Source organism: Rhinolophus hipposideros, assembly GCF_964194185.1.
Source record: "Rhinolophus hipposideros genome assembly, chromosome: 17".
NCBI classification, from domain to species: domain Eukaryota; kingdom Metazoa; phylum Chordata; class Mammalia; order Chiroptera; family Rhinolophidae; genus Rhinolophus; species Rhinolophus hipposideros.
In genome coordinates, this window is record NC_138063.1 from 19,455,045 (window position 1) to 19,479,208 (window position 24,164).

Genomic DNA, 24,164 nt, shown 5'->3' on the forward strand with positions numbered 1-24,164 from the left:
AATTCTTGAGGGGGACCTTTCTTAGAGCTATTAAAGCTCCCCAGGTGATAATTCTCATGGAGGAGGCACAGGTAAGAAGGGCCAGACACGTGAATTAAAAGGGGATCTTGCAGGCCAGGTGGGAAGCCCTTAAGTAGGATGAGTTTAAATACCCTTCCAGGGCAGGACTCCAGGACAACTGTTCCAGCCGGTGTAGATGGACGCTCTGGTTGGGAACCACCTTCAGAGGCCATTCCTCATTCAGGTACAAATGTCACCTTCAGAAAACCAAGGTCCCGTCGCCTCCTACAGCTCCTGCTCTCCCTCCACCTACTCCTGCCAATTATTTTCTTTTTTTGGCTGACATGTCTACTTTTTGCTGGAAGTAGAAGAGGGACTGAAGCTGCTGCAGGTAGCCACATGCCACTGGCAGAGGGGACAAAAATAGGTAGTAGCAGAGGGACTGAGAGTGTGCGAGGGGAGAAAACGTGACACTTCCCACAGAAGCCAACAATCCTCCCAGTTGGTGGCGGGGTGCCTACTTGGAAGCTGGGGGAGGAGGGGAGGTAACGGGCAAACAACGTGGAGAAGAGTTGCGACTCCCACCTTTCTGATTAAGATTTCAGCGCAGGGAGCCCATCTTGGCGGAGACAATCTTTTGTATAGCCCCGTCACCTCATCGCAATCGACGACATAACTGAATTTAAACAATGAAAGTATTGGCCACAGCCTCGTAAAATACAGAGGACAGTGTATGGAGCCTTTCCACCGTAGACCTCCCTCCTTTTATTTCTCTCGCGGTTTTGTCCGTACTCCATCCCTGGCGCAGCCTCCCGAGGCACGGCCCGCGTGGACCCGGAGCGTGGCGCGGCAGGTGCGGCAGCCGGGGCGCACCTGTCCCGCGTGCGCGCGGCGTCCAGCAGGGGGCGGCCGCCGCCCGCTCCTCGCCCGCCCCGCCCCCAGCCCGCGGGACCCCGCGGCGGCGGGGACGCGGGAGGGCGCGTCCAGCCCGGCCCCGTGGGGCGCAGAGGCGCGGCGGCACACCCCCCGCCCGCTCCGCCGCCCGCCGGTCCTCCCTCCCCCCGTCGCCCCGCGCCGGCACCTCCTCCCATACCTGAGCGGGGAGCGGCGCCGCGCCGCCTCCTCCCCCGCCCGCCCGCCCGCAACTCCGGCCCGGCCGCAGCGACGCCGCTGCCGCGGGAGTAAAGGTCGCGCCGGCAGGGAGCGAGCCGGTCGCGGCGCCTCCAGGAAGCCGGCGGGACAGGTCGGGGGAAAGGGACGAGAAACACACAAACTCTCGGCCAGCCCAGGAAGATGGCGCCAGGCGGGCTGGCCGTGGACTGAGAGCCACCGGGGCCGCGAGCAGCCGGGACCCGCCGCCCGGCGCGGCACGAGCGAGCGCAGTGTGCAGGGCGCGGCGCCCCGGGCTCGGCCTGCCCGCGGGGTCATGTCGCTCGGCGAGCTCTACAGCCAGGTGAGTGCGGGCCGCGCGCCGCGGCCGGCGGGGCACAGGTGAGGGCTGCGTGGGGCGGGGGCGGGGCGCTCGCGGCCCCCGGCGCCTTCTCCTGCCGCTCCAGGGCCCGGGGGCTCCGGAGCTGCCTCTCAAGCTCCCCTTCACCGTCTCTTCGGCGCCCCTAACTTCGGGCCGGAGGAGAAAGTTTGGCTGTTCGGGGAGCGCCTGGCACTGGCCGGCCGCGGCTCTGCCCCCGGGAGGGCTCTGGCCCCCTCCCCGACGCGCCGTCAGCGCTTTCCTCGCCCCGACTCCGGCTCGGCTCCGCCTGAATTCCCCGAACCGACCGCGGGGGCCGGCTCGGAACCCGGGCCGTGGGGACAGCCCCGTGCGGGGGCGCCCGTCGCAATCACGGACCGGCCCCCAGCTGCTCTTCAGCGTGAGCTCCCAAGGTCGACCCCCTAAGACGTGTCACGCTTCCTTTTCTCCCGAGGTCAAGGAGGTGAAACCCTGAACTTGGAGGGGATGTTCCCGCACTTGGGGGCGGAGAGAGGAGGGGTCGCGACGTGGTGGGAGGGGGGCAGCGGCTGGAGGTGTGGAGGGACGTCAGCCGTGGGATCGCTGGAGGCCCCAGGGAAGCGCATTCGTAGTTTGACGGGGAGGGGCACCCGGAGGCGACCCCTCGGGGTGGGTACCAGGGGGTCGGGGTGACGCCGGCGGGTGGGGGTGGTGTCGAGTGGGTTTCCAGGATGCCGGCAGGGTTACGATGGATCCACGGGGCTCCGTCCTCAGTCGGGGTCAAGTGCAGCGGGTGGAGACGCCCCGCTGCCGCGGCAGTCGCTATGGTGAAAGTTAGGGACCAGCCCCCGCTTCCCCCTACGCCCACCGGTGCGCAGCGGCACCGAGGTCCCCTCGAGGTTCAGCCTGGCGCTGGGGGTGACAGGGGTCGGGGCATTTAAAGCACGTGCCCACCTCCAACCCACTCTTAGTTTTGGATATTCCCACGCCTTTCCTACTTGCTCGTCGTGGCTGTGGCCGGGGCACCTTTGACAGTGCCTTGTGCTCGCCTCTATGCAGAGGTGTGTGTGTGGCGGGGTGCACGCACACTCGTGGGTATGCGATCCTCAGGACACCTACCTGGGCCAACAGGTCTGGGTGGAGGAGGAAGAGCTACTTCCGCCTCCTCACCTGGCGATTGCTTGCCGCTGCCGCGCACGTGGGCCAGTCCTTCCGTTGGGTGGGCTGGCTACTTTTCGTTTAGTGAGTTTTCTAATTTCGTCGTACCTCCGGGAGGGGGGCAGGGCTGAACTGGGATGATCTGAGGCCGCCGCCGCAGAGGATGTAACCCGGCTGGGGGCGGGGTCGCAGCAGCCGGGGACACCTGCACCATCCCCACCAGGCTTCCCCTGACAGCGAGAGCGGCGGTCACGAATGGTCGGAGGATAGATTCCGGGAAAGGTGGGGGTGTGTGTGGGGGGAATCTCGGGTGCTTCTGGCTTTGGAAAAGCACCCCACCCCGTTTACCCGTGGGAGGAGCTCTCAAAGCTCCAGGCTTCAGTTGTTTCCCTGAAGTGGGTTATCAGGAACTTTGACTGGAGGTTGGAAACCTGTGAGTCAGGGAAAAATCTGAAGTATAAAGTGCTGAGCTTTGTTACAGGAAAGTTCACGAAAATGCCACTTGTACTCCCAAGTGAAATGAGTGACTTAAGTGAATATACCTGCAATGTATCCTGAAGTCTTTTATCAGATGATTGCAACATTATATGAAGCTAATGAATAACTGAATAAACCCTTAATTTTTGGAGCCTTGAGTTTTGGAAAAAGAGTTAATATTGGATTGCTTTTAAAGACAACACTTTCGGAGGAGACCACTCAATTTTAGAAATTTTATTGCATGTTAGAAATGAGTACATTGCATATTAACTATTACAAATAAATTAGGGGGAGTCTGAGCTAAAGTTTTAGTGTACTTTTTCTGGACTTATGGAGATGGACAAAACTGTTTCACCAGGGAAAGGTCTTGGGAGAACATACAAGACACATATTTTTAAGTTTATTGGTGTGAAAGTTGGCCTAATCCAAATAGTATTAGACTTTCTTCCTAGGGCTAGGGGGACTGTATATCCCTGTGTTAATAGGTTTTTAGTTCTTAAACATTTTTAGGTCTATAAATCTGAATTTGAGAAGATTTTCCATGATCAATGCAGTATCTTCAAGATTGTGTTGCAGTTAATTTTTCTTTCTAGAAGAGTTAAACACACTTATGCAGTCAGGCTTTACTATGAGAAACGGTGCATTGTTTCCTAACCATTGTCACCTCACTTGCTAAGCTGGATTCTCAGTATGCATATGACTCATAAATTATACAGAGAAATTGAGCCTGCTATTTATATTTACTTTATTTCTTGGGGGAGATGATTTGTTCATTTTTGTGTATCATCAAAGTAGCCAGTATTCCCTTTTGTTTTTAACCGGCTAGTGGGGCTTTTCTAATGTGATGAATACTGGATCCAGGCACACCCTTCAGTGTATTATGTATGATGGGAGTAATTACCCATTATGCCAGCAGTATTTACACCTGGGATGGAAATTTTAAAGCCGTTTATTGATTATACCTGTTGCGCTAGTGATAGTTGAAAGACATTATTAGAATGAGGCACTTAAATGTATAAATTAGCTAAGTATAAATAGTTTCAAGTAAGAACTCAGTGTGTTGGTCTATTCCTTGTTATCCAAGAGAGGACTTCCTCCTTTTCCCTCCCTCCAAGTTAGTTTCTTGCTCTTTGTCAGTTCTCTTCGGCTGGCTCATGTGCTGTGAATATTTTTTTTTTTTTTTTGGAGTTGATTTGAGTCATTGGCAAAGGGCCCTTCCCATTAACAAAGGCACTCCTGTTTTCAGAAAACCCAACACCTCACATTTGAGAAATTGCTTTCTTTGTAGTGAGGTTTTTCTGGATGGGAAAAGAAACTCCGAGTACATGTCATACACTTTGAGGCTGATGTTCAGGTGAGTCAGCCTCATTCACTCTTACAGAAAGGTGGAGCTTACTCAGGGCTCTCGGCACAGCTGGCACGTATGTAGCAAGTGTTACTTTTGTTTCCAACCCACAGGAAAAGACAATAGGGATTCCTTTGATTTGTACAGGTCCCAGGAAGACACCCCAACTGTGCAAACATGGTGAGTATGATTTAATTATGATAATTGCAAAAGATAGTCTGATTTTTTTTTTTTTAAAGTAAAATATATAACCTTTCCCTCAGGCTGAATAATACAACTGTGGATTATTCTGGAGGACAAATTGAAGTATTGCTCTTTCAAGTAATGTGATTTTCAGTATACTACTTTGATTCTAACCAGTGGAGTGGGAAATCACCAGATTGAAATCACTCCCTTTAAGCCTTTCCTGCTTGATTTTTTAATTGCTATGTGGTGTCTGAGCAGTTAGATTTTTGGGGGCTCTTGGGAGGTTGCTTTACTGGTAGACACACCCTGTGCACGACAGTGGTGACTTTGAGCCCAGAGGCCTTTATCCTAAGGGCTCCAATTCGGGGTCAGCCTTTGGAACATAGAACTCATGTGCTTTCAGGCTGGTGACCTCTAACTGTCCCTTACCTGTGCTTCAGGTAATGCAGGTTCCTCCCAAGTATAAATCCTTTCCCATCCCTTGCCGCCACTCCCTTTCCTCTCTGCTCCCCTTTCTCAGGTAGGCCTAGAAACGCAATGGGCCCCTTTTGGGCCTGCTGGTAACCATCAGAATTTCAAAGTTTGCAGGCCAATTGTTACCTAGTTCACACAGCATGTTCTCTGCCTGTTACCTATACACACTGAACAAGGTTGCCCTGTCTCCCTTGTTGGTAGTTTTTCTGCCATGCCACATCTCTATTAGGCTGAGAGCTGAAGAGCAGAAGGTGCATCAAACGTTTTTGGGAGGCTCCAGTGTGTTTAGCGTTCTGCTTTGGTAGGTGCTTGTCTAAGTAGCTCCCGAACTGCTCCACCTAAAGTCCTGCTAGAATTTCCTTGTAGCTGTTTGTTGACCCCCAGTTTCCCCACTTGGGCCTTTGGGAAAGCTTGCTTTTTAGCTGCTAGTTTTTTTTCCCCCATTTTCTTTTGGTTAATGTGCTCCTAATATTTCATTTTATTAGCTGCAGGATAGTCGCACATTAGAAGGCTTTTCGACAGCTCCATGTCTGGTTGGAGTCTAAGTATCTTATTGCACTTACAGAGGGTGCCAAAAAGATGTATATACATATTAAGAAAGAAAAACTATTAAAATTGTAATACTCAATATATACCAATAACAAAAGATGAATACAAGTCACTTTGACTTCTGCAATTACAGAAGGTGCTCAAAGTGGTTACCATCAGCATAATTTTAATAGTTTTTTCCTTTCTTAAAATGTGAAATTTCCTTTCTCAAAACCTTTTTGGCACCCCTCTGTATTTTGTTCAACAGAGATGGCATTCTCTTTCCTGTCAGGGCTCAGGCACCTGAGTGGAAACCAGCTAGACATTCTAAATTCTGACAAGATTAAAAAAGTACAATTTTCTGTGGTAAGGTTCAGCTATAAACCATATTGCTTACACTGTAGAAGTCCAAATACTGCTTTTCCTAAGTGATAGTGTGTTTGTCACTGTACATGCAGAATTGTCAGGGTAAACCCCATGGGGTTGAAACAGTAGTTGACCTCTGTTTTGTAATTCAGTAGGTTGTCAGAAAGCACGTTAAAAAGCTGTCCATTGTAAAGTGAACAGAGCGTGTGCTCTGAAGCACTTGTTACCCAAATACATTTTACATCGTCATTGTGCAACAAAACCTAAACACTCATAGTTAACTAACAATACAGCATCACCCATGTGTCACGAGAGGAGGGCAGATACTCCCAGTTCCAGGGCATTTTGTAGAAGCCGTGGGCAGGTGGGCTGTAGTAGTGGGGAAAGACTTCCTCGGGCAGCGGTGGGATGTGGCTTGGCCTTGAAGAATGAATGGGATTTGAATATACACGCACACTGGGAAGAAGGCTCTAGCAGGAGACAAGAGGAGAGTGAATTTAAACCCAACGACAGGGATGAGCTAGACATATTTGGGCGGGTAGTAACAATGGTAATATTTTGAAACGCTTCATTATGAAATACGTTTAGACTTACCGAAAAGTTGTGAAAAATAGCACAGAGTTCCTGTGTGTGTTTTTCCAGATTCCCTTGGTGTTAACACCTCATATAAGCATAGTGCAATTACTGAAACCAGGAAATTAACATTTATGCAATACTATCAACTTGCCTACAAACCTTATTGGAATTGCACCAGTTTTTCCACTCAGGACTTTTTTTCTGGTCCAGGATCCCATGTAGGATTCTGTATGGCGTTTAGCATCATAGCTCTAGTCTCCTCCGGTTGGTGACAGTTCACGTTTTTCTGTCAGGATTTTGGCCCTTTAAGAGGATAGGTCAGTTATGACCCTCAGTTTGGGATTGCTTGATGTTTTTTCATGCTTAAATCGAGGTAATGAATTTTTGGCAAGAGTGCATCAGAAGTGAGTGCCTTTCTCAGTGCACCATCTCAGGAGATACATGGTATTAATATGTTTCATTACTGATGGTGTCACTTTGATCCCTTAGTTAAGTAGATGGCTGTAGTTTTTTTCATTTTTTATGTACATTGAAAAATGGTATTTAGAAATTAAGATCGAGGTACTAGGTGTGCTAATGCTTTTTAAAGCAACTTAGGTATTACTGAGCCTAGAACTCAGCAAACGTTTGATTATGTGGGCAAGGGTAAGGGAAGCGTCAGCTGTGACCTTGAAGTTTCCCTCTTGAGGCTGCAGAGAAATAAGTCAGGATAGGACGAGGGTTACACTCTGTTTTCACATACTGAGTTTGGAGTGACAGTGGTTTAAGTGGAAATATTTTATTTACATTTGACGATATAAGAATGGGTTTAAAGGAGAAGTGTCAGGATCTGGGTGGGGTTCTTGCAAATAAAAGATGCCTGGGATTTGTTTTCCCCTAATGAAGAAATGCAGCTGTCTTCCAGCATGATTTTATTGAGATGAGATGATGACCTCGGAATAGGAAGCCCTGGCCCGTAGGTCACGTGGTCTCTGTGCCCAGGATCTCGGTGGGCCGTCCTGGGTATTGTGGTGAACCGCTCTTAGCTGTGACATCTTGGAGCAGAGACTTGCTAAGTATCTTGATCTGAACAATGGGGGTGGGATGTTTCCCAAGGTTATTGGAGGGTGCTGTGACGTGACACATGTAAAGAGCCTGCCTGGCAGTGTCGGGCACACTGACTGTGCCTGGTAGCTGCTCCCCGCTGTCCCTTTTAGTCCCGGTGCTGGCCTTTTCTTCTGACCCTCCCCACTGCTGTCCTAAAGGGCGGTTGGTTATACAGGGGACTTGGTGAGAGAGAAAGGGAAGAATTGCTACCCAAGCAGTAGATGACCAAGGCGTGGGGAAACGTTCTCACTTCCCCCACCACCCCCTGGGGAAGGAGCAAGGGCAGTTTGAAAGAAGTTTTAAGTTTAAGCTGTGCTTTCTGGTCTCCTCTTCCAGCTTTAAAGGAAAATTAGAAAGCATTTTTTACAGTGTTCCTTTTTTTTTTTTTCTGTTAATACAAATGATCATTGAAAGAATTCATACAGTGCTGGAAAGGCAAAGGCTCCTTACTCCCCTGCCCCAGAAACAACTACTGTCAGCTACTTCTGTGGGGTCTCCTGACCTGTGCTGTCCTGTAGGGCGGTCCCATGTGGCTCGCCCCTCAGGGAGGCACTGGAAGTGTAAAATAGCAGGTTTCCAAGACTTTTACAAAGAAAGACTGTAAAGTCGCTCATTCATTCTTTTTATAGTAAGTGTGTCCGTGATGATAGTTTGGCTCTATTGGGCTAAAATATTTTATTTGATTCACCTGTTTTTAACGTGGCTCCTAGAACATTGTAAATTTTGTATGTGGTATGCCTTCTTTCTGTTGAGCAGCACTGCTTCAGGCTTACGCACGTTGCAACGTGTACTTAAAAAATAAAGGGGGTCATGCAGTCCATACCCGTCTGTATTAATCTATGGCTTTTTTTTCACAACCTAAAAGGTAATTTTACTATTTTAAAGGCTGCATAATATGCATTACCTGGATGTTTTTAACCATTTCCATTTTGAGGAATATTGGTTCCAAGGTTTTGATACTGTGAAAAATGTTGCAAACATTCTTGGAACCCTGCTTAATCATTTCCTTAGGAAAACTCCCTAAAGGTGGAATTGCTGGCATACCTTTACAGTCTTCATCAGAAAGAAAACCAGTCTGTTTCTTCACTCCTCCCTGGCACCGGTCGTTGTTCCTCCCTTTGAACTTAACACTAAATGTTTCATTTTTGACTTACAGTTGACTTTCAATGGCGGGTCAAGCATCTTTTCATGTGTTTGGTGTGTTCATTTGTAGTTTTAATACAGGAAATTAAAAAAAAAAGACATAGCAAAGTTTTAGTTCATTAAGTGACTATTTTTAGAGATAGGCAGTCATGGAAACCAGAATATTCAGAAAAAATCTACAGATGTATATAAACTAAGGCGTGTTGGCATGTATTTCCCCCTTCATTAGTTTGGAGCTTGCAGCTCTGTAGGCTCCACCACTAGAAAAGTACTAGTTAGGGTAGCTGACGTTTATCGAGTGCTTCTGAGCCAGGCCCTTTCTAAGTGCTTTGTAGCAACTCATTTAACAAGAACGTTACGGTGTAGGCACAGCTGTCATCCCCATGTACAAATGAGGCACCTCAGGCTTACGTGACTTGCCTGGTGCCGTACTCCTCGTAGGTATTGGTACGTGTCTGGCCAAGGGCCTTCCTGACCTCTCTGCTCCACTGCCTTCCACGAGGTTCTGTCCCACTGATGATTGGTTCCAGAACATTTGTGCATAGAGAGGCCCTAACATGGAGATTCCTTTCTACTTACCACTGCCCTGCCTGCCAGCAGCAGAGAGAATCCTCCGCAGTGAGAGGAGAAGGGAGAAAAGATAGTCTCCAAGTGCAGAAAGCGAGGCAGGCAGTCTGACCATGCACTTCTTTCCTTAGGGAATTGGTGGCTTTGTGTTCTTTTGCCACCACCACACTCAGCCCCATGGGCCTCTTAAAACTGTGTCCGAGGTGTAGGCAAAACCCTTGTCTTTGGCCTTCCTCAGGCCACGTAAGCCCCCAGAGAGGTTCATGTCTTCAGAAAGGGCAAACTAGATGTATATGAAACTTGATTGTAAATTGAACCATCCTTTCACTCCAGGGCACGATCTGCTTCCCGGCACGTTGTCTGACTCCAGCTCCCCCTAAAAACCCCACAGTGAGAGCATTGTCTTTCCTACTGTGCTTGATGTCTAATGGGCATTTGGTTCCCCTTCTAAGCTAGGCACAGAGAACCAAGTATGATATTCCTGGAAGCCCTCTCCCACCTGCCCGTGAGACAGATGTCTTCACCTTTACGGGTATACCAGGCTCAGCACCACTTGACCGGGGCAGGTGTTTGATGGAAAAGGAGCTCACTCTTCTCACTCAGCTTCTCATCTTGGCCATCCTTCAAGCAAGGGCATCTTGGGTTGGAAACGAGGAGAAGCTCTTCAGGTTGTCTGGATCCTGGCGTTGGTGATAATATCTTGATAATTTGCTGGCACTGATCAAGCTTATGTATCTGAGTGCCGAGTTAATGGCTCATAATGTTCCTCTCAACATTTATTCACTGACTTACACATTTTTGCCCTTCTTTGAGCAATTCTAATAGTGACACAGGCCCTACAGGCTTTTCTCTCCTTTGCTGAAGTTTGGGGAGGAATGAGAAGGCCCATCATGAAAAGTTACTGATTTTTCCCAGAGAGCTTTAGCCATTATAAAACTCAAATGCATTGTGACATGAAATCCTAAAGGTAACGAGTGAACCCAGATGCCTTTTGCATGGAATTCAAAAACTTGGTTTATAATCTCTTCGGCACTGAGAAGTTCAGGTCCCCTGGCTTAGAGACGAGCCTTTACAAGAAAAAGATCCTGGGCAATAGAAGGCCAGTTCCATTTGTACTGGGACCTGAATACTGTGTGTCTTTAGGGAAGGATGAGACGGTAAAACATTTGAACTGATAAATTGTACTATTCAAGTCTCGACTTTGTGTGCCCTGCCCATTCACTTTAGACTCTAACTTCTTTTTGCTGGTTGCTCATCCAGACCCCAGTGCTATCCCACCAACGATATGACGCATGCTCAGAACCGATTACCAGACTTTCTATGATGGCGGTACCATTTAAGGTGCTTCAGAGAAGAAAACGTACAGAATGGTAACCATTTCTACGAATTTCTAAAATTAGCAAAATGAACAGTATTATGGAAGGATATACATGTGATAAAACTGTAAGGGAAAACCAGGGAATAAGGAAGAGGAAACCAGAATAGTAGTTCCCAGGGGGTTGAGAGTGGCAGGAGTGGGACTTGTGCTGAGCAGTCTACTAGATGGTACGTTCACAGGCGTTCAGTTTATTAGTGTACTTCATCAATTACTTACATATCCCAGAGAGGTGATGCTTCTGAAAATAGGATGAACCTAAAATGCCAAATTTAAGAAGCTTTGAGATTTTCTGATTCTCCATTTTACTTCTTACGTGTGCACAGTTAATGGTTGGGTGTGTATATTTCCAAAATTGCTCTCATTGAAGATGTAGGTTGATTCTTCACGCTCACGGCCCTCACAGTTCCCAAGAAATAGTTTTGCTGTAGAAACTCAATACATGCCATTGAATTGGTTTAATGCCCGCCTGTACTCACCTCCTATTTCTGGGCCACACTTCGAGGAAAGGTGTTTTTTCACCAAGCAGCCACCTTGACTGTATCATTATCTTCTGTCATTTTGGCATGGCTTTTGGCTTAGGGTACCCAGTGGAAGGCCCATCTGTTCCCTCTGGCACTTGCCTAAATCTATGAAATGTGGAGCCCCTGTCAGGAGATAATTGAATGTTTTTCTTTTTTATTGCCGTGCCTGAAGGCGTAGCACGAGGTTTGAATGTGGAATAACAGCAAGGTAACATTTGTGGGTGTGAAAGCTAATATAACTGCCTTATTTTTGAACATCCTAATTTTACGTATAATTTGGAGTACACATATTTTTTGCACTTACATTTCGAAGCTTATCATTTATATTAAAAGCATAATCTCCTTTTAGTTTTCTCCCAGTTAACTCACAAGTTTTTACCAACAGTCTCATCAAGACTCATGGGTATTTGCATGATTAGGTGGGCGCACATATGGATCTCCGCCCTTCCTGTGAAATGAACAGCGCAGGTGGCTTTCAAAAGACAACAATGAATCAGGGAAGAAAAATTAGATTGAGTCTGTTTCAGTTGTCTTCTCTCCCCAGGGATGATAATAGTACTTCTTACACTTTCCAGCTATTGACAGATTCATACCCTCTTTTATATTTCTCACTCAGCCAACAAATGCGTACGCACCTTCCACCTGCCTGCCGGGGTGTATGTCAGGCAGAGAGGAAGAGCCCATCTCTGCAGGGTAGTCTTTTGACCTTGAGTTCTTCCGATCCAGTGGTTCATTTGTTGTGTGAATAAGCACTAAGGAGGTATTAGTACATTAAAAGGAGATAAATTGCTTTATCTTGTCTCAGATTTAATGGCATTCTCAGTTTGCCTACACTAACTAATGGGGGCTAATGTTAATTTGTAAAATAAGGAAAATGAATGTCTCCTCAGCCAGAAAGTAGTGTTTCTTTGCTGTCAAGCTGCTTGCTCTTTTTTAATTGTCATTTTACTGGGCATATGTGTGTAAAACTATGTAGCAAGCTGTGTGTACCAAAATGAAGAGAATGCCCTTAAAATGTGATTAATTTTGTAACGAACATGCTAGATTCTACCCATCTGAATGAATGCTGTTTCCTTCAGGATGGCCTCCTTGGCAGGAGAGCGAGTATGCAGGTTCATTTATACCTCTTCTGAAACTGGCTTCAAATCTGATGGTGTACTCTTTTGTTTCCTTTGTGTGGTGGCGATAACTCTATGCCTGGAAGGTAGGCAGATTTCTGTTCTGGAAATAGCCAGAAGTTATTCAAAGAAATAAGGCGGTTGAGTAAGTTAGGGATTCCCTGACACCTATTTCTATTATAGACTAAGTGTGACTTCCAGGTACAGTTTTGTGTGGCTTCTGACTAGCTGTCATCCTCTGGGGGCGGTTACATTCGGGCTTCGAATCTGCTCAGTGATCAATTAGTGGAGAGCTCCCAGGCTGTTAGAAAAATACTCGTTTGAATGTAGCAGTTCTGGTCTGTTGGCTTAAGAACATGAAGGCTCACAGAATGTTATAGTAGTTACACTGATTTATAGTCTCACTTTATATGTGTATATGTTAACATAATTTAGTATATGGGTACAGAATTGCCTCAATGTTATGACAAGAGTAATAGCATTAATACCTATTGATTCAAAAATCAGAGTCCCTGTCATCTAATTTCCTAAAATGCTCTTTTGAAAGTAGATGGAAGGATGCTCTTTGTATGTTCTTTCCCCTGCTATGCGTCAGGCAGGGTGTTAGCCACTGAGTGGAGGGTAATAAAGGAGTTTGAAATAGCATTGGTCACGTTAGCCAAAAGTAGTAGAAGCAACCCAGTATCAGGGATGGATGGGTAAGCAAGATGTGGTCTGTCCATACAATGGAATGTTATCTAGTCTTAAAAAAAGGAAATTCTGAGTCGTGTGTAGCATGGGTGAACCTTAGGGACATTATGCCAAGGGAAATAAACCAGTAGGCAAATGACAAATACTGTATGCGTCTTTTGGAGCAAAAATTAATATAAAACTCGGTCTTATTTTCAGGGAAATACGGTGTTGGAAATAGTCCAATAATAAACTTGTTTTTTTACTTCTTGGATTTTGTCCATCTTCTTTGCTGAACGTGTCCTGGTTCCTCTCCCTTTTCTTCACTTCCTCCCTCGTCTCACAATCCTTAACCTTCTGTAATTCATCCTTAATAAGGGCTCTAGAGATGCCTGCAGTCTGACCGATGGGGTGAAATTAAACCCCACTCAGCAAGCTGCTGAGGTTACGCAACGCTCAGCCGTGCGGAGAGTTCTTACTGGATGGGACAGCTGCGAAGGGTATCAGTTTGAGCTGTGCTCACGTCGCGCTGTGAACCACCTCAGAAATCAGAGCCTGCCTAGTGCTGGCCAGAGTAAGGATGTGTCCAGGGCTGTAAATAACACCAGCAGCCCTGCAGTGGTAGCCTGTGTCTGAAACGACGCAGTTAAAGAATTAGGCTATCATTATTTGCCACTGGACCTCACTCAGTAAGTCAACGCTGGGCTTAACAGTGGCATTGAAAAACTTGCCTTATGCCTCTTGTGCTTTGTCAGGGGGTCAGTGGTCGCGCTTCCCTGCTGAGCGATGTTGATGCATCTCAAGTGTTTTCTGTTGACTGTGCGAGGCGGACACCATAAGAAATAACTTTTCACAGTGGTAAACAGTGGTTAGCATAGGAGGTAGTTCATGGCACCAAGATGGGAAAGGTGGGTAGTTTTCAGTCACACACTTTGCGATTTAAGTGTTACACAGGTGGGAAGTAGCATTGAGTCCACTTTGTGCCAGTTTGGGCTGTGAACTTGGCAGTGAGTCTAAGCTCTCTCTTTGCGGAGATGTCCATTTTCAGCTCATTGTGTGGCAGACCTGCCCTCACTCACGGCTGACAGAGCTTCTACCCTGGGTCTCAGTGCGTTGGGCAGTGTCGTGTAACAGACACAAATAAGAGAATCTTGATGTCAGGCACAGCACTACGCATACGGCATAGTCCTTGTTAAGGAACTTAGTTGTATTCGATGTAATTAGTGCTATCCGTAGATAGTGTGTCAGTAAGGTATTTTACCAAGACGAGCATGGTGGGATGTGGCCCCGTCGAAGAAGTTGGTGAGGTTCCTTGGCTGTCGCGGCAGCTCTTAAGACAGTGGTTTGGGAGGAAGTCCCACTTCTTGCTGCTGTCATTCCCTCCACATGCCCTCCTGTCGCCTGCCTCAGAACTGGGAGGAGGGCAGGTCCCCTGTCAAGTACCACCGTTCAGTGGGTGGTGGTGGAGATGAGAATCACGTCACCAGGGGCTTCCAGCCTCCAGCGCTGTGCCCTTCTCAGCTCCCAAAAGAGCTTACTAGAGGGGGACCCCCCTTTGTTCACCTGGAAAATGGCTTTTCCTCCCTCCAGCCTCGGGGGCTCGAGACTGCATGTGGCAGAGTGGGATGTAGGGGCCACAGCGTGATTGGATCGGGTAGTGGAGGGCGGAAGCTTTTTTTTACCGAGCTCTTCAAGATGAAGAAAATACCAAATAGTGACATCGAAGAATGAGTCCCCAAAACACCCTGCCATTTGAACAGGAAGGCAAAGATGAGAGTACATAAAAATCCAAACAAAATGTTTACAAGCAGTTATAAGGGTTTATTTACTGTATCCTTTTTTTTTTTTCCATAAATGAGTTCCTCTAGAGCAGGGGTGTCCAAACTGCAGCCTGCGTGCCAACTGCGGCCCGCAATCTAGTGTTAATTGGCCTGCAGCAAATTCCAAAAATATATTTTTATTTAAATATATATTTAAATATATAGTTTATTTAAATAAACCAGGTGAGGCAATACATACTTCACCTCTAGTGAGTGGCCTGGCTGTTTGTGTATTTTACCACATACGGCCCTTGGTGAAAAACGTTGGAAAAAGTTTGGACACTCCTGCTTTAGAGGATAAAAATATAATACCCCAAATATGGAAGAGTAATTTGCATAAATCTGTTCAGGGCTGCCTCCAATACACTGAGCTGTATCTTTCATCCTACTATGTAGTCCTCTGTTGTGACTTATTCTTGAGAATAAAGTTAATTTAGTCTCAATTTTTTTTTTTTTGGTAAAATGGCCTTTTTTCCATAAAATTAGGATTCTCTTGATTTGCGTAATTGTTTTACTGTTTCGACATCATTTTAAATGGGTGTCATATGAAGTTCTTTCAAAACTCGGTGTTCATAATCTCCCTGATAAAATAACACTTTTTATTCTAAATGGTTTTTTTTATCCTAACTATGGTTTGTCTGGTGCTGGTGCACTAATATGGCTTAAGGTGATTCAGATATAACCAGAAATAAACAGGCAAGAAACCTGTGCCAATAATTTTTTCACCTGGGATGATAAATGATCATAAGCATGCACAATTGTCTTCTAAGCAAAAAAAAGAAAGAAAAAAGTTTAACTTGTTTTAGCCTTTAGAAAAGGATAGTGCTATTGATTTTATGTACTGTAGTAAGATTGCTCTCACATTAACCTCCTTATGACCTCTTTTTTATCAAGACAACGATTTGCAAAAGTGAGACTTCAAAATGTAAGTTTTGCAAAGTTGTTTGGGTGAACTGTGCTCAATTGTGGGTCTTTGTTGGTCGTCATGAAGTATTGGCCTGGATTGAGGACCAGCTGTGGATGGGAGGTTGAAGTTGAAGACCCAAAGATACCAGATGTCCTTGGAAGAGAATAAAGTGACAGTGGCACTGTCCAGCATCTTGAGCACATCAGGCTCTTCCATACATTTAAATGTCAGGAATACAGCAATGTGTGGTAGGCAAAAGCAGGCAGTCCCCAAGAAACCAACCAAAAAATCATTTTAGAGGTCACCCTGCTTAGTGAGGCTATGCCCTGGGGTGAGGGCTTGATGGAAGGAGGGAACTGTTTCCTTAGGCAGTTCAGAGCCTCTTGAAGTGACAGCATCTCACTGTGATTGTGGACAGTCTCTGTTTCCAAGGGGAATTTTGGTGTTGCATGACTTTTGCTTTGTTGTGGACTTTAGAATTGAACTCCCTCCTCTTCCGAGATATGACTCCACTCATCTATGTTGTTACGTTGATGACACATTTAAGGGAGTCTCAGTAAATGGAGCTCATCCAGGGAGTAGAGAATGCCTAGAAATTATAGCACATGAGGAACAGCTGGGGAAGCCAGCATGTACAGTCCAGAGAAAAGGAGATAGGATCCTGAAATACAGCAGGACTGTTACGTGGATTCATCTCTCACCTCTCTGACTTCTTCCAAAGATCAGAGTGATCGACGATGAGTATGCATCACAAGAAGTAGATTTAGCTTGGTGCGCAGGAGCACTTGGCCAGCCAGACCCCTGGTGGTGGAATGGGCTGCCTAGGGCGGAAGTGAGGGTGTCATCTCTGCAGGTGTCTGAGGCACCGGCCAGCAAGGATGCGCTAGGGAAGTGCCTTCTAATGGGAATTTGACTCCTATGACCTTGAAACTTCTTGCCCACCCAAAAGGTGGCAAGAAATGACTATTGGGAAGGAAAAAATAAGGTGAAAAAGGAATAATTTCAAATAAACAGTAAAAGAAGGAAGGAAGGAGTAAACCATTTTTTGTTCTCACGCTTCTACTTATCTATAAAAATAAACCTAAAGAAATTGATCCATAGTTTGTTTCCCTTAGAGAAATAGGTTTCCAACTCACTTGAATTTATTCTAAGAATGGGGAATTACAAAGCTTTATTGATTCAGTATAAAATAGTTTAAAATGGGCTATAGGCCCTGTTTTGGCGATTAGTTAGTGGTGGGAGGTAGAAAGCAATGTAAAAAGACCATGGGTAGGTTGCAAGTTTGGGTGCAGACAGGAAAGGAATGAGAAGGAAGGAGATTACCAAGGTGGGGGAGGAGCGTGAAAGAAAAGAGGTAGGCCGGCTCAGTGTGGGCTCTGCCAGCTGGCTGGGCTGGTTCTGGGTTCTGGTTCCTGTACAGAATGTCGCCCTGGTCAGCCTGAGAAGAAAGGCTGCTGCAGTGAAGGGGGATCGAATCCCCTGAGGCTGGCTGGGACCTGGTTTGCCTTTTTTTAGATGTCATTTCCCTATGAGGCCCTGCAAACTGATGATTTAGCTTTATATTAAACATTAATCAGTGGTAGATCCAAGATGTGCTGATGTCTTGTCATGGCTGGCTGCCTTCTGATTTCCCTGCCCTCAAGCTGGGCACTCTGCTTGTCACCTGATAGCCATGGCAGGAGGTGTGTCCTGCTAGGAGCAGACCCTGACGTCTGAGGTCAGACCCTTCTGAAGATGCAGCATGTGTGCGTCAGGCGAGTCACTGGCACCCTATTGTAAGGCCTTTGTATAAGCAAATGAAAGAGAAATAAAACGTTTTTCTCTTCACGCATGTCCATCAGTGTCTAAGAGTATATTAACTGACCTACCCCAAACCCCTAATTTTGGCCATTTGGGAAGGGAGAAGCGGCCTTGAAAGAACCCACAGTGAGTTGGCTTCTGCTTTTTCCCTTCAGAAAATATCAGCTCTTCATTTTTTACTTTTCATTATTTTTTAAAATTAATTTTTAATTTTTTATTAGTTTCAGGTGTACGAAACAATGGAATAGTTGGACATTTATCATTTATATCCCTCACACAGTGACATGTATATCCCTCCCCCATCTACTACCCCTCTGACATCGCACACAGCCTTTACATTTCCACTGTCTCTATTCCTTATGCTGTACTCCACTTCTTGTAACTATACGTATATACAAAATTATAGTTGACATTCATTATTGTTCATCAGCTCTTTATTCTTAAAGCAATATCATATGTATATGTCCCCCCTACCCCCACACAATGCTTTCCAAGTGGTGCTCCCATTTAGTTGTCATTTTCCTTGTTCACAAGAGCCCTCTGAGATCGGGAAGATAAAGAAGGAGCTGGCACTGAACTGGTGAGTGACATTCAGACTTACTCTGCAGGGTAGGACTGCAATGCCCGCTTTAGCCCTGAAGTCAGGTTCCCAGCATGTGGCGTCTGGGGGTGAAGCCTATCGGGAACTGTGGGCTCATGGGGGTGGGGGAGGGCCATCTCCTGTGTACTTGCCGTGTGTGTGTGTGTGTGTGTGTGTGTGTGTGTGTGTGTGTGTGTGTTCTTGGATAGTAGCTTGTTTGTATCTAAAAGACTTAAGTTTCGTGTTACTAGTTGCATTACTGATTATTTTTCCAGTTGCCAGTCCATTGGTATATTCGGGCTGTGCACCAGAAATGAACGTTGATTTGCCATATGTATCATAAGTAGCATAGAGACTGAGCATGGTGTAATGGAAAGGACACCGGAATCTCTGCTTGGAGATTTTGATTGTAGTGTGTTATATGGCGCTAACACAGTGACATGTGATGCTAGCTTGGGCAAATCATTGTGTTTTTCTGGGCCTCAGTTTCCTTATTTGCCAAATGAAGGGAACAGGGCCAATCTCTTGGGTCCTTTTCATCTCTAAGATTCTGTGAAAGTGTCACTTAATCTGAGTCAGAATTTGTACATTTAAAAAGTAACAGTGCTGCCTCACTTAACGTTGTTTTGTGACTCACTGTGGAGAGTAAAATGGTTCAATCTGAAAGTGTACATTTCCCAAAGTTGCTACCTCACAATGAAAGATGTTTAGAAGCAAACTTGTTTCTTGCTATTCCTATTTCTTCCCAGGTCTCCCCATTTCAGTAAGTGGCATAATTCAGTTAATGCAGGCCTCTCCCCTTTGTCCCCAGTCTAGCAGCCTGGCCTGTTGCCTCCCTACTAGAGCCCTGAGCCTTCCTTGTTGCGTGCTCACCACTCTCATCCATCCAGCCCACCGCGGTCTCCGGCCTGGATCGTGGCCAGCCTCCTGATGGGCTTTCCTGCGTCTTCCCTTGTCTCCTTCCAGTGCGTCCTCCACACAGTAGCCAGGTCAGTCTTTGGATATACCGGTCAGGCTCTGCCCAAGCTCGCTGTGATAGGACCTCACTGTGTCAGGAATATATTGGGAATTACAGTTGCCTGGACGTGAGTGTACTGTCTTTTCTGGGCTATACTGTAGGAGAGGAAATGGCCTGGCCCATCTCTTTGTACTCATTCATTCACTTACATGCTAAGGAGTGTCCCGATGGTTTTGCTTTAATGAACACAGGCCACCAGTGGTCATTAGAATGAAGGTCTTTGCTGGTTCTGCATACTGGTTAGATCCCCTTAAGAAGTCATGCTTTTTTCTTTTTTTTTGTGAAGAGGCGCAGCGAGAAGATCTATTCCTGTATTTCCAAATCTAGTTTTGGATTTGGCTGTTAGATAAGGAGTCTCTTCTGGCTTTTGCCCTGTAATCTTCTCTTAGGTTCTTTTTAAGGCTGAGATAAACGGACAGTGCTCAGCACTCACCAAATTGAAATCATTGGTGTGGTTAGCTCCCATCCAGGATCACCCACACCCCATTTTGACTCATGACAGAAATTTGATCTTGACAAAACCCCTCCCCTGTGCAGCCATGTGCCTCAGGCTGAAACAGCTCTCGAACTCACCAGAACTCAGGACTTCGTGTCACATGACAGAGAAGTGTCTTTCTGTTTCCGCCAGCGTGAAGCCTTCATTGTAGCCAGAGCATATGATTGACACCCTTCATTGATGATCGCCTTGTGTGATCGGCTCTTCCCCGCTGGCAGAATCAGTCCACTCCTCATCTTCTGAACGTACGGTGAGCTTTTCTGCATCCATGCTGTCTCTTCCTGGAATATTCTTTCCCTCTCTGTTTCTATGTTCATTGTGTCTCAAGACCAAGGTCAGACTTAGCTTTTTCCACGAGCCCTTCCTGACTAAGCCTAAGGAAACCTGTTCTCTGTACTGGGAAGGAGTTACTGGACATAAGCCCACCCGTTACTTGGTCTTCGCGTTGGCACATTTCCTCTTAGGCCGCTGCTCTGTCATTGGTCTGCACTGCTGTTTCCTGGGTGACTGCCTAACTTTTACAGATATATCTCCTCAGCTTATCCATAAGGGTAGAGACCATGCCAAGGGGCAAGCACTATGCCGTACGTAACAGGTACTTGGTACTTCCTGTTTTGATGAGGAGAGCTGTATGGGGACTGTCAGTCAAGAACTTGAGATTCTGCTATTTCTGAAGTTTTCAAGGGCCTGGAAAGTCATAGCTGAGGGCATGCTGGCTGCAAAGGGCAGCTCAGGGAGGCAGCTGTGGGCTCACCCTGGGCAACAGTGATGAGCAGCTCTTTGCAGCAGTGGTGAGCAATTCGGCAGCTCTTCCTTCTGAAACACTTGTGAACAAATAGAGAAAGATGGAGGAATGCTGAATTGCCGGCACATTGTTTCTTCTAAGCTTAGGTAAAACGCATGCATTTCTTCCTGCTTGCTATTGTCTGACCTTGGGTTCTAGCCATGCATAATAGAATCTTCCAATCTCACGGCAAGGAAGGAAATGTTATAAACTGACAGTGCTATTTGTGATATGCCTGTGATTTAGGCGCCGGAGTGCGAGCCATGGCTCAGAATTCCTCTAGTTTTGCCATTTCCGTGCTGTGGGAACTCGGGCAAGTGGCTTAATCTCGCTCAATTTTGTTACATGTTAAGTGGAAGCAATTGGATGCACCTCATAGTACCGTTGAGAGCAAGAAGGAAATGAAAATAATGGTGTGAAGGAAACATCAAAGATTAAGGAAGGAATACTGGCCCAACATGATGTCGTATAATAAAAGTAAGTCATGATTAGAAAAATGAAATATTAATTGATGCCTAAGAAACAAAGTTGAATTGTGAATGAAATAGCTGTTGACAGAAGTCCCCAGTTGATTGACAGGTTATGTCCTAAAGGTTACTTGAAGTTGAGTATGGTAGTCCATTTGCGCTGCTATAACAAAGGACCATAGACTGGGTGGCTTAACAATGGATTTGTTTTTCACAGTTCTGGAGGCTAGAAATCCAAGATCGGGGTCCCAGCATGGTCAGGTTCTGGTGAGGACCCTCTTCCAGGTTGCATATGGCTCTCCCCTCCTAGTACTCTCACACGGCAGAAAGAGGGTGACAGAACTCTGGGGTCCCTTTTACAAGGCACTAATCCCATTCATGATGGCTTCACCCTCATGACCTAATCACCTCCCAAAGGCCCCCACTTCCTAATACCCTGTTCCCCCGAAAAGAAGACCTAGCTAGATAGACAATCATCTCTAATGCGTGTTTTGGAGCAAAAATTAATATAACACCTGGTCTTATGTGAGACCGTAATATAAGATCCGGTTTTATATTAATTTTTGCTCCAAAAGATGCATTAGAGCTGATAGTGCGGCTAGGTCTTATTTTCGGGGAAACACGGTACCATCACTTTGGCAGTTAGGGTTTTAACACATCAATTTGGAGGGGACACAAATGTTGAGTTCATATTACCCAGCATTTAGAACCTTTCTCATAGAGACAGTGTTCTGAGCGCTCATGCAATTGAAAAGCAAGCATCTGAAAGCCTATTTAGTCCTCCTGTATCTGAAGCAGGTGTTTCTGTGCTGTGCAGAGTATACACTGCTGTCTTCCTGGGAACATGCCCCTGAAGACGTCTCCTGTCCCTCTTTCATGACCTGGCCATGGGATTCTACCTCTAACCCTGTTCCTTTCCCCCTCCTTCCCCCGCCCCCAGCGTGGCAGCTCACTGAATCATGGGTGGAGATGGACCTGGTGTTGGGGTTTCTGGCCAGGTCTTTTTTTTTTTTTTGCTGCTTGCTAAACACACAGCTTCTCAGGCTTCTTGCCCCTGGAGCAAGACATAGCTTTTCTGTTACTTCTTGGTAGATTTTCCACTTAGCAATGGTGGGAATTAGGAATGGAGTAGTAGTCTTCTCCCTATTAACTGTATTAGTTACTGTTGCTTTGGTTGTGACAGAAACCCTGCTGTAGTGACTTGAACCATTAAGGGGTTCATTTTTGTCCATGTCCCAAGCAGTGTGGGGGTGGGCATCCAGGGCGGATGGGGCAGTTCTGCAGCCCTGTGTTACCGTTCCGCTGCCAATACTTAGCTCGGGAGTTGATTCTCATGCCAGCATGCCTGTGTTCCAAGCAGAAAGAAGGTGGAAGGCGGCAGAGCAAAAGCTGTCTGTTTCTTTAAAAAAGGTTTTGGTTGTGAAATTATTCCAAACTAATGGAAAAGTGGCAAGAATCCAAGGAATTCCCATATACCTTGAATGGGGTTTCAAGTTTGACCCGTTGACCTAATAATATCCTTTCCAGTAAAGGATCCAATCCAGGATTACACATTATACCCACTTGTCATCTCTCTGGTTTCCTTCAATCGAGAACATTCCTCCGTCTTGCCCAAGTCATGAAAGTCAAAGCACCTTTTAAGGTGATAACCCAGTCACTGCTAGAAAGGGTCTTCATTTGAGTTAGGTGTTTTGGCCAGATGCTGTGATATTCACGGCAGCCTGTTGGGTGGCACACATTATCTCATTTGTCCTGTAACTGGTGGTGGTAACGTTGATCATTTAAGGTAGTGTGTGTCAGGTTTCTCCTCAGTGAAGTTGCTTTTTTTCCTTTTCTTTGTAATAAATATTTTGTGGGGAGATACTTGGAGGTGATGTAAATTTCTTTTCTTGCCTGACTTTCACCTACTAATTTTAGCATCCTTGATATTTCTTACCTGGATTTATTTTTAATATGTGGTTGCTGAATGGTGATGTTATTACCGTCCTGCCTTGTCCATTTATTTTTTTGGCTTCTATTGTAAGGAGGTGCTTTCTTTTCCCCACACTAGCCATTTCTTCACTTACATGTGTGGGTGCATGAATTTGTATTTTGTTCGATGGGTTATAATACATGATTGTCACTTATTTTGATGATTAGATTGTTTCAGATCAGGTCAGTGGGGACTCTGTTAAACGGACCTCTGTGTCCTCCTGACATGATCTCATCATTTTCACTGTAACACAGTGTTCCAGACTCACCTTATGTTTCTCTACCTCAGCCCGGAATCAACCATTTCTCTACGGAGCCCTGGTTCTTTTTAGTGGAGAGTGGTACTTGGAAACCGATTTCTGGGCATTAAGTTAGTAGTTGCTTCTGGAGGGTTGCTACTACTAGGCCCTTTGAGTGACAGAACTAGGAAATGATTGTGTGTGTGCATGTAATCCTATATGCATGTATACACTTAGGGTTTTTAATATAGAGAAATACAAGTTCACACCAATATCTTCAGATCAGGCCAGACTCCCTTTTCCATATTTGTACCGCGCTTCTCTGAGGGCCTGGCTTCCTGTGTGGGGCCAGTCTCCCGACCTGGCTGGGTGGATTCCTACCCCACTTGTGTTTGGGCTCTGACTCCATGTTTCTGCTCGGGCCTCACCACACCTTCTCCCCCGGGCTACCTACTTGTTCAGGCCTAGTGGCTTCAAAAATATTAACCCTTTATTTTGAGATAATTCCAGATTCACATGCAATTGTAACAAATAATAGAGAATGATCCCATATACCCTTTCCTCAGTTTTTCCCAATGGTAATATCTTGCGAAACTATAGTACCATGTCACAACCTGTACTGTCGGATATTGGCATAGATACTCAGGTGAGGTACAGCATGCTTCTATCACCACCAGGATCCCTCCTATTTCTTTTATGGTCACTTCCACTTGCCCCCATCTCCTCTTTCACCTCTCACATCCACTAATCGGTTCTCCATTCTGTAATTTTGCCGGAATGTTGTATATACGGAATCATATAGTATGTAACCTTTTGGAATTTGCTTTTTTCACTCAGTGCAATTCTCTGGAGATTTATTTAGGTTGTGTGTGTTGAGAATTCATTTTTTTTTATTGCTGGTTATTCTTTCATTCTTTCTTTATTGCTGATTATTATTTCATGGTATAGATGTACCACAGTTGATTCACCCACTGAGGGACATCCGGGTTATTTCTGGCAGGTACGAATAAAGCTGCTGTAAACATTCACGTGTAGGTTTTTGA

At 46.0% G+C, this 24,164-nt stretch overlaps 1 protein-coding gene across 4 annotated transcripts in view; it reads left to right on the forward strand.

The window, feature by feature from the left end:
* The first annotated feature begins 996 nt into the window (after positions 1 to 996).
* The window catches only part of MYO5B (myosin VB), a 310,561-nt gene continuing 287,393 nt past the window's right edge, over positions 997 to 24,164 (forward strand). For 2 of the 4 annotated variants that reach the window (XM_081079087.1, XM_081079089.1), the window contains exon 1: positions 1,176 to 1,453. In XM_081079087.1, the coding sequence (XP_080935213.1) occupies positions 1,427 to 1,453 (27 nt within the window). In that variant the 5' untranslated portion in view covers positions 1,176 to 1,426. Of the gene's footprint in view, positions 1,454 to 24,164 lie in introns of all 4 variants that reach the window. The other 2 variants (XM_081079088.1, XM_081079090.1) reach the window with 2 other exon arrangements.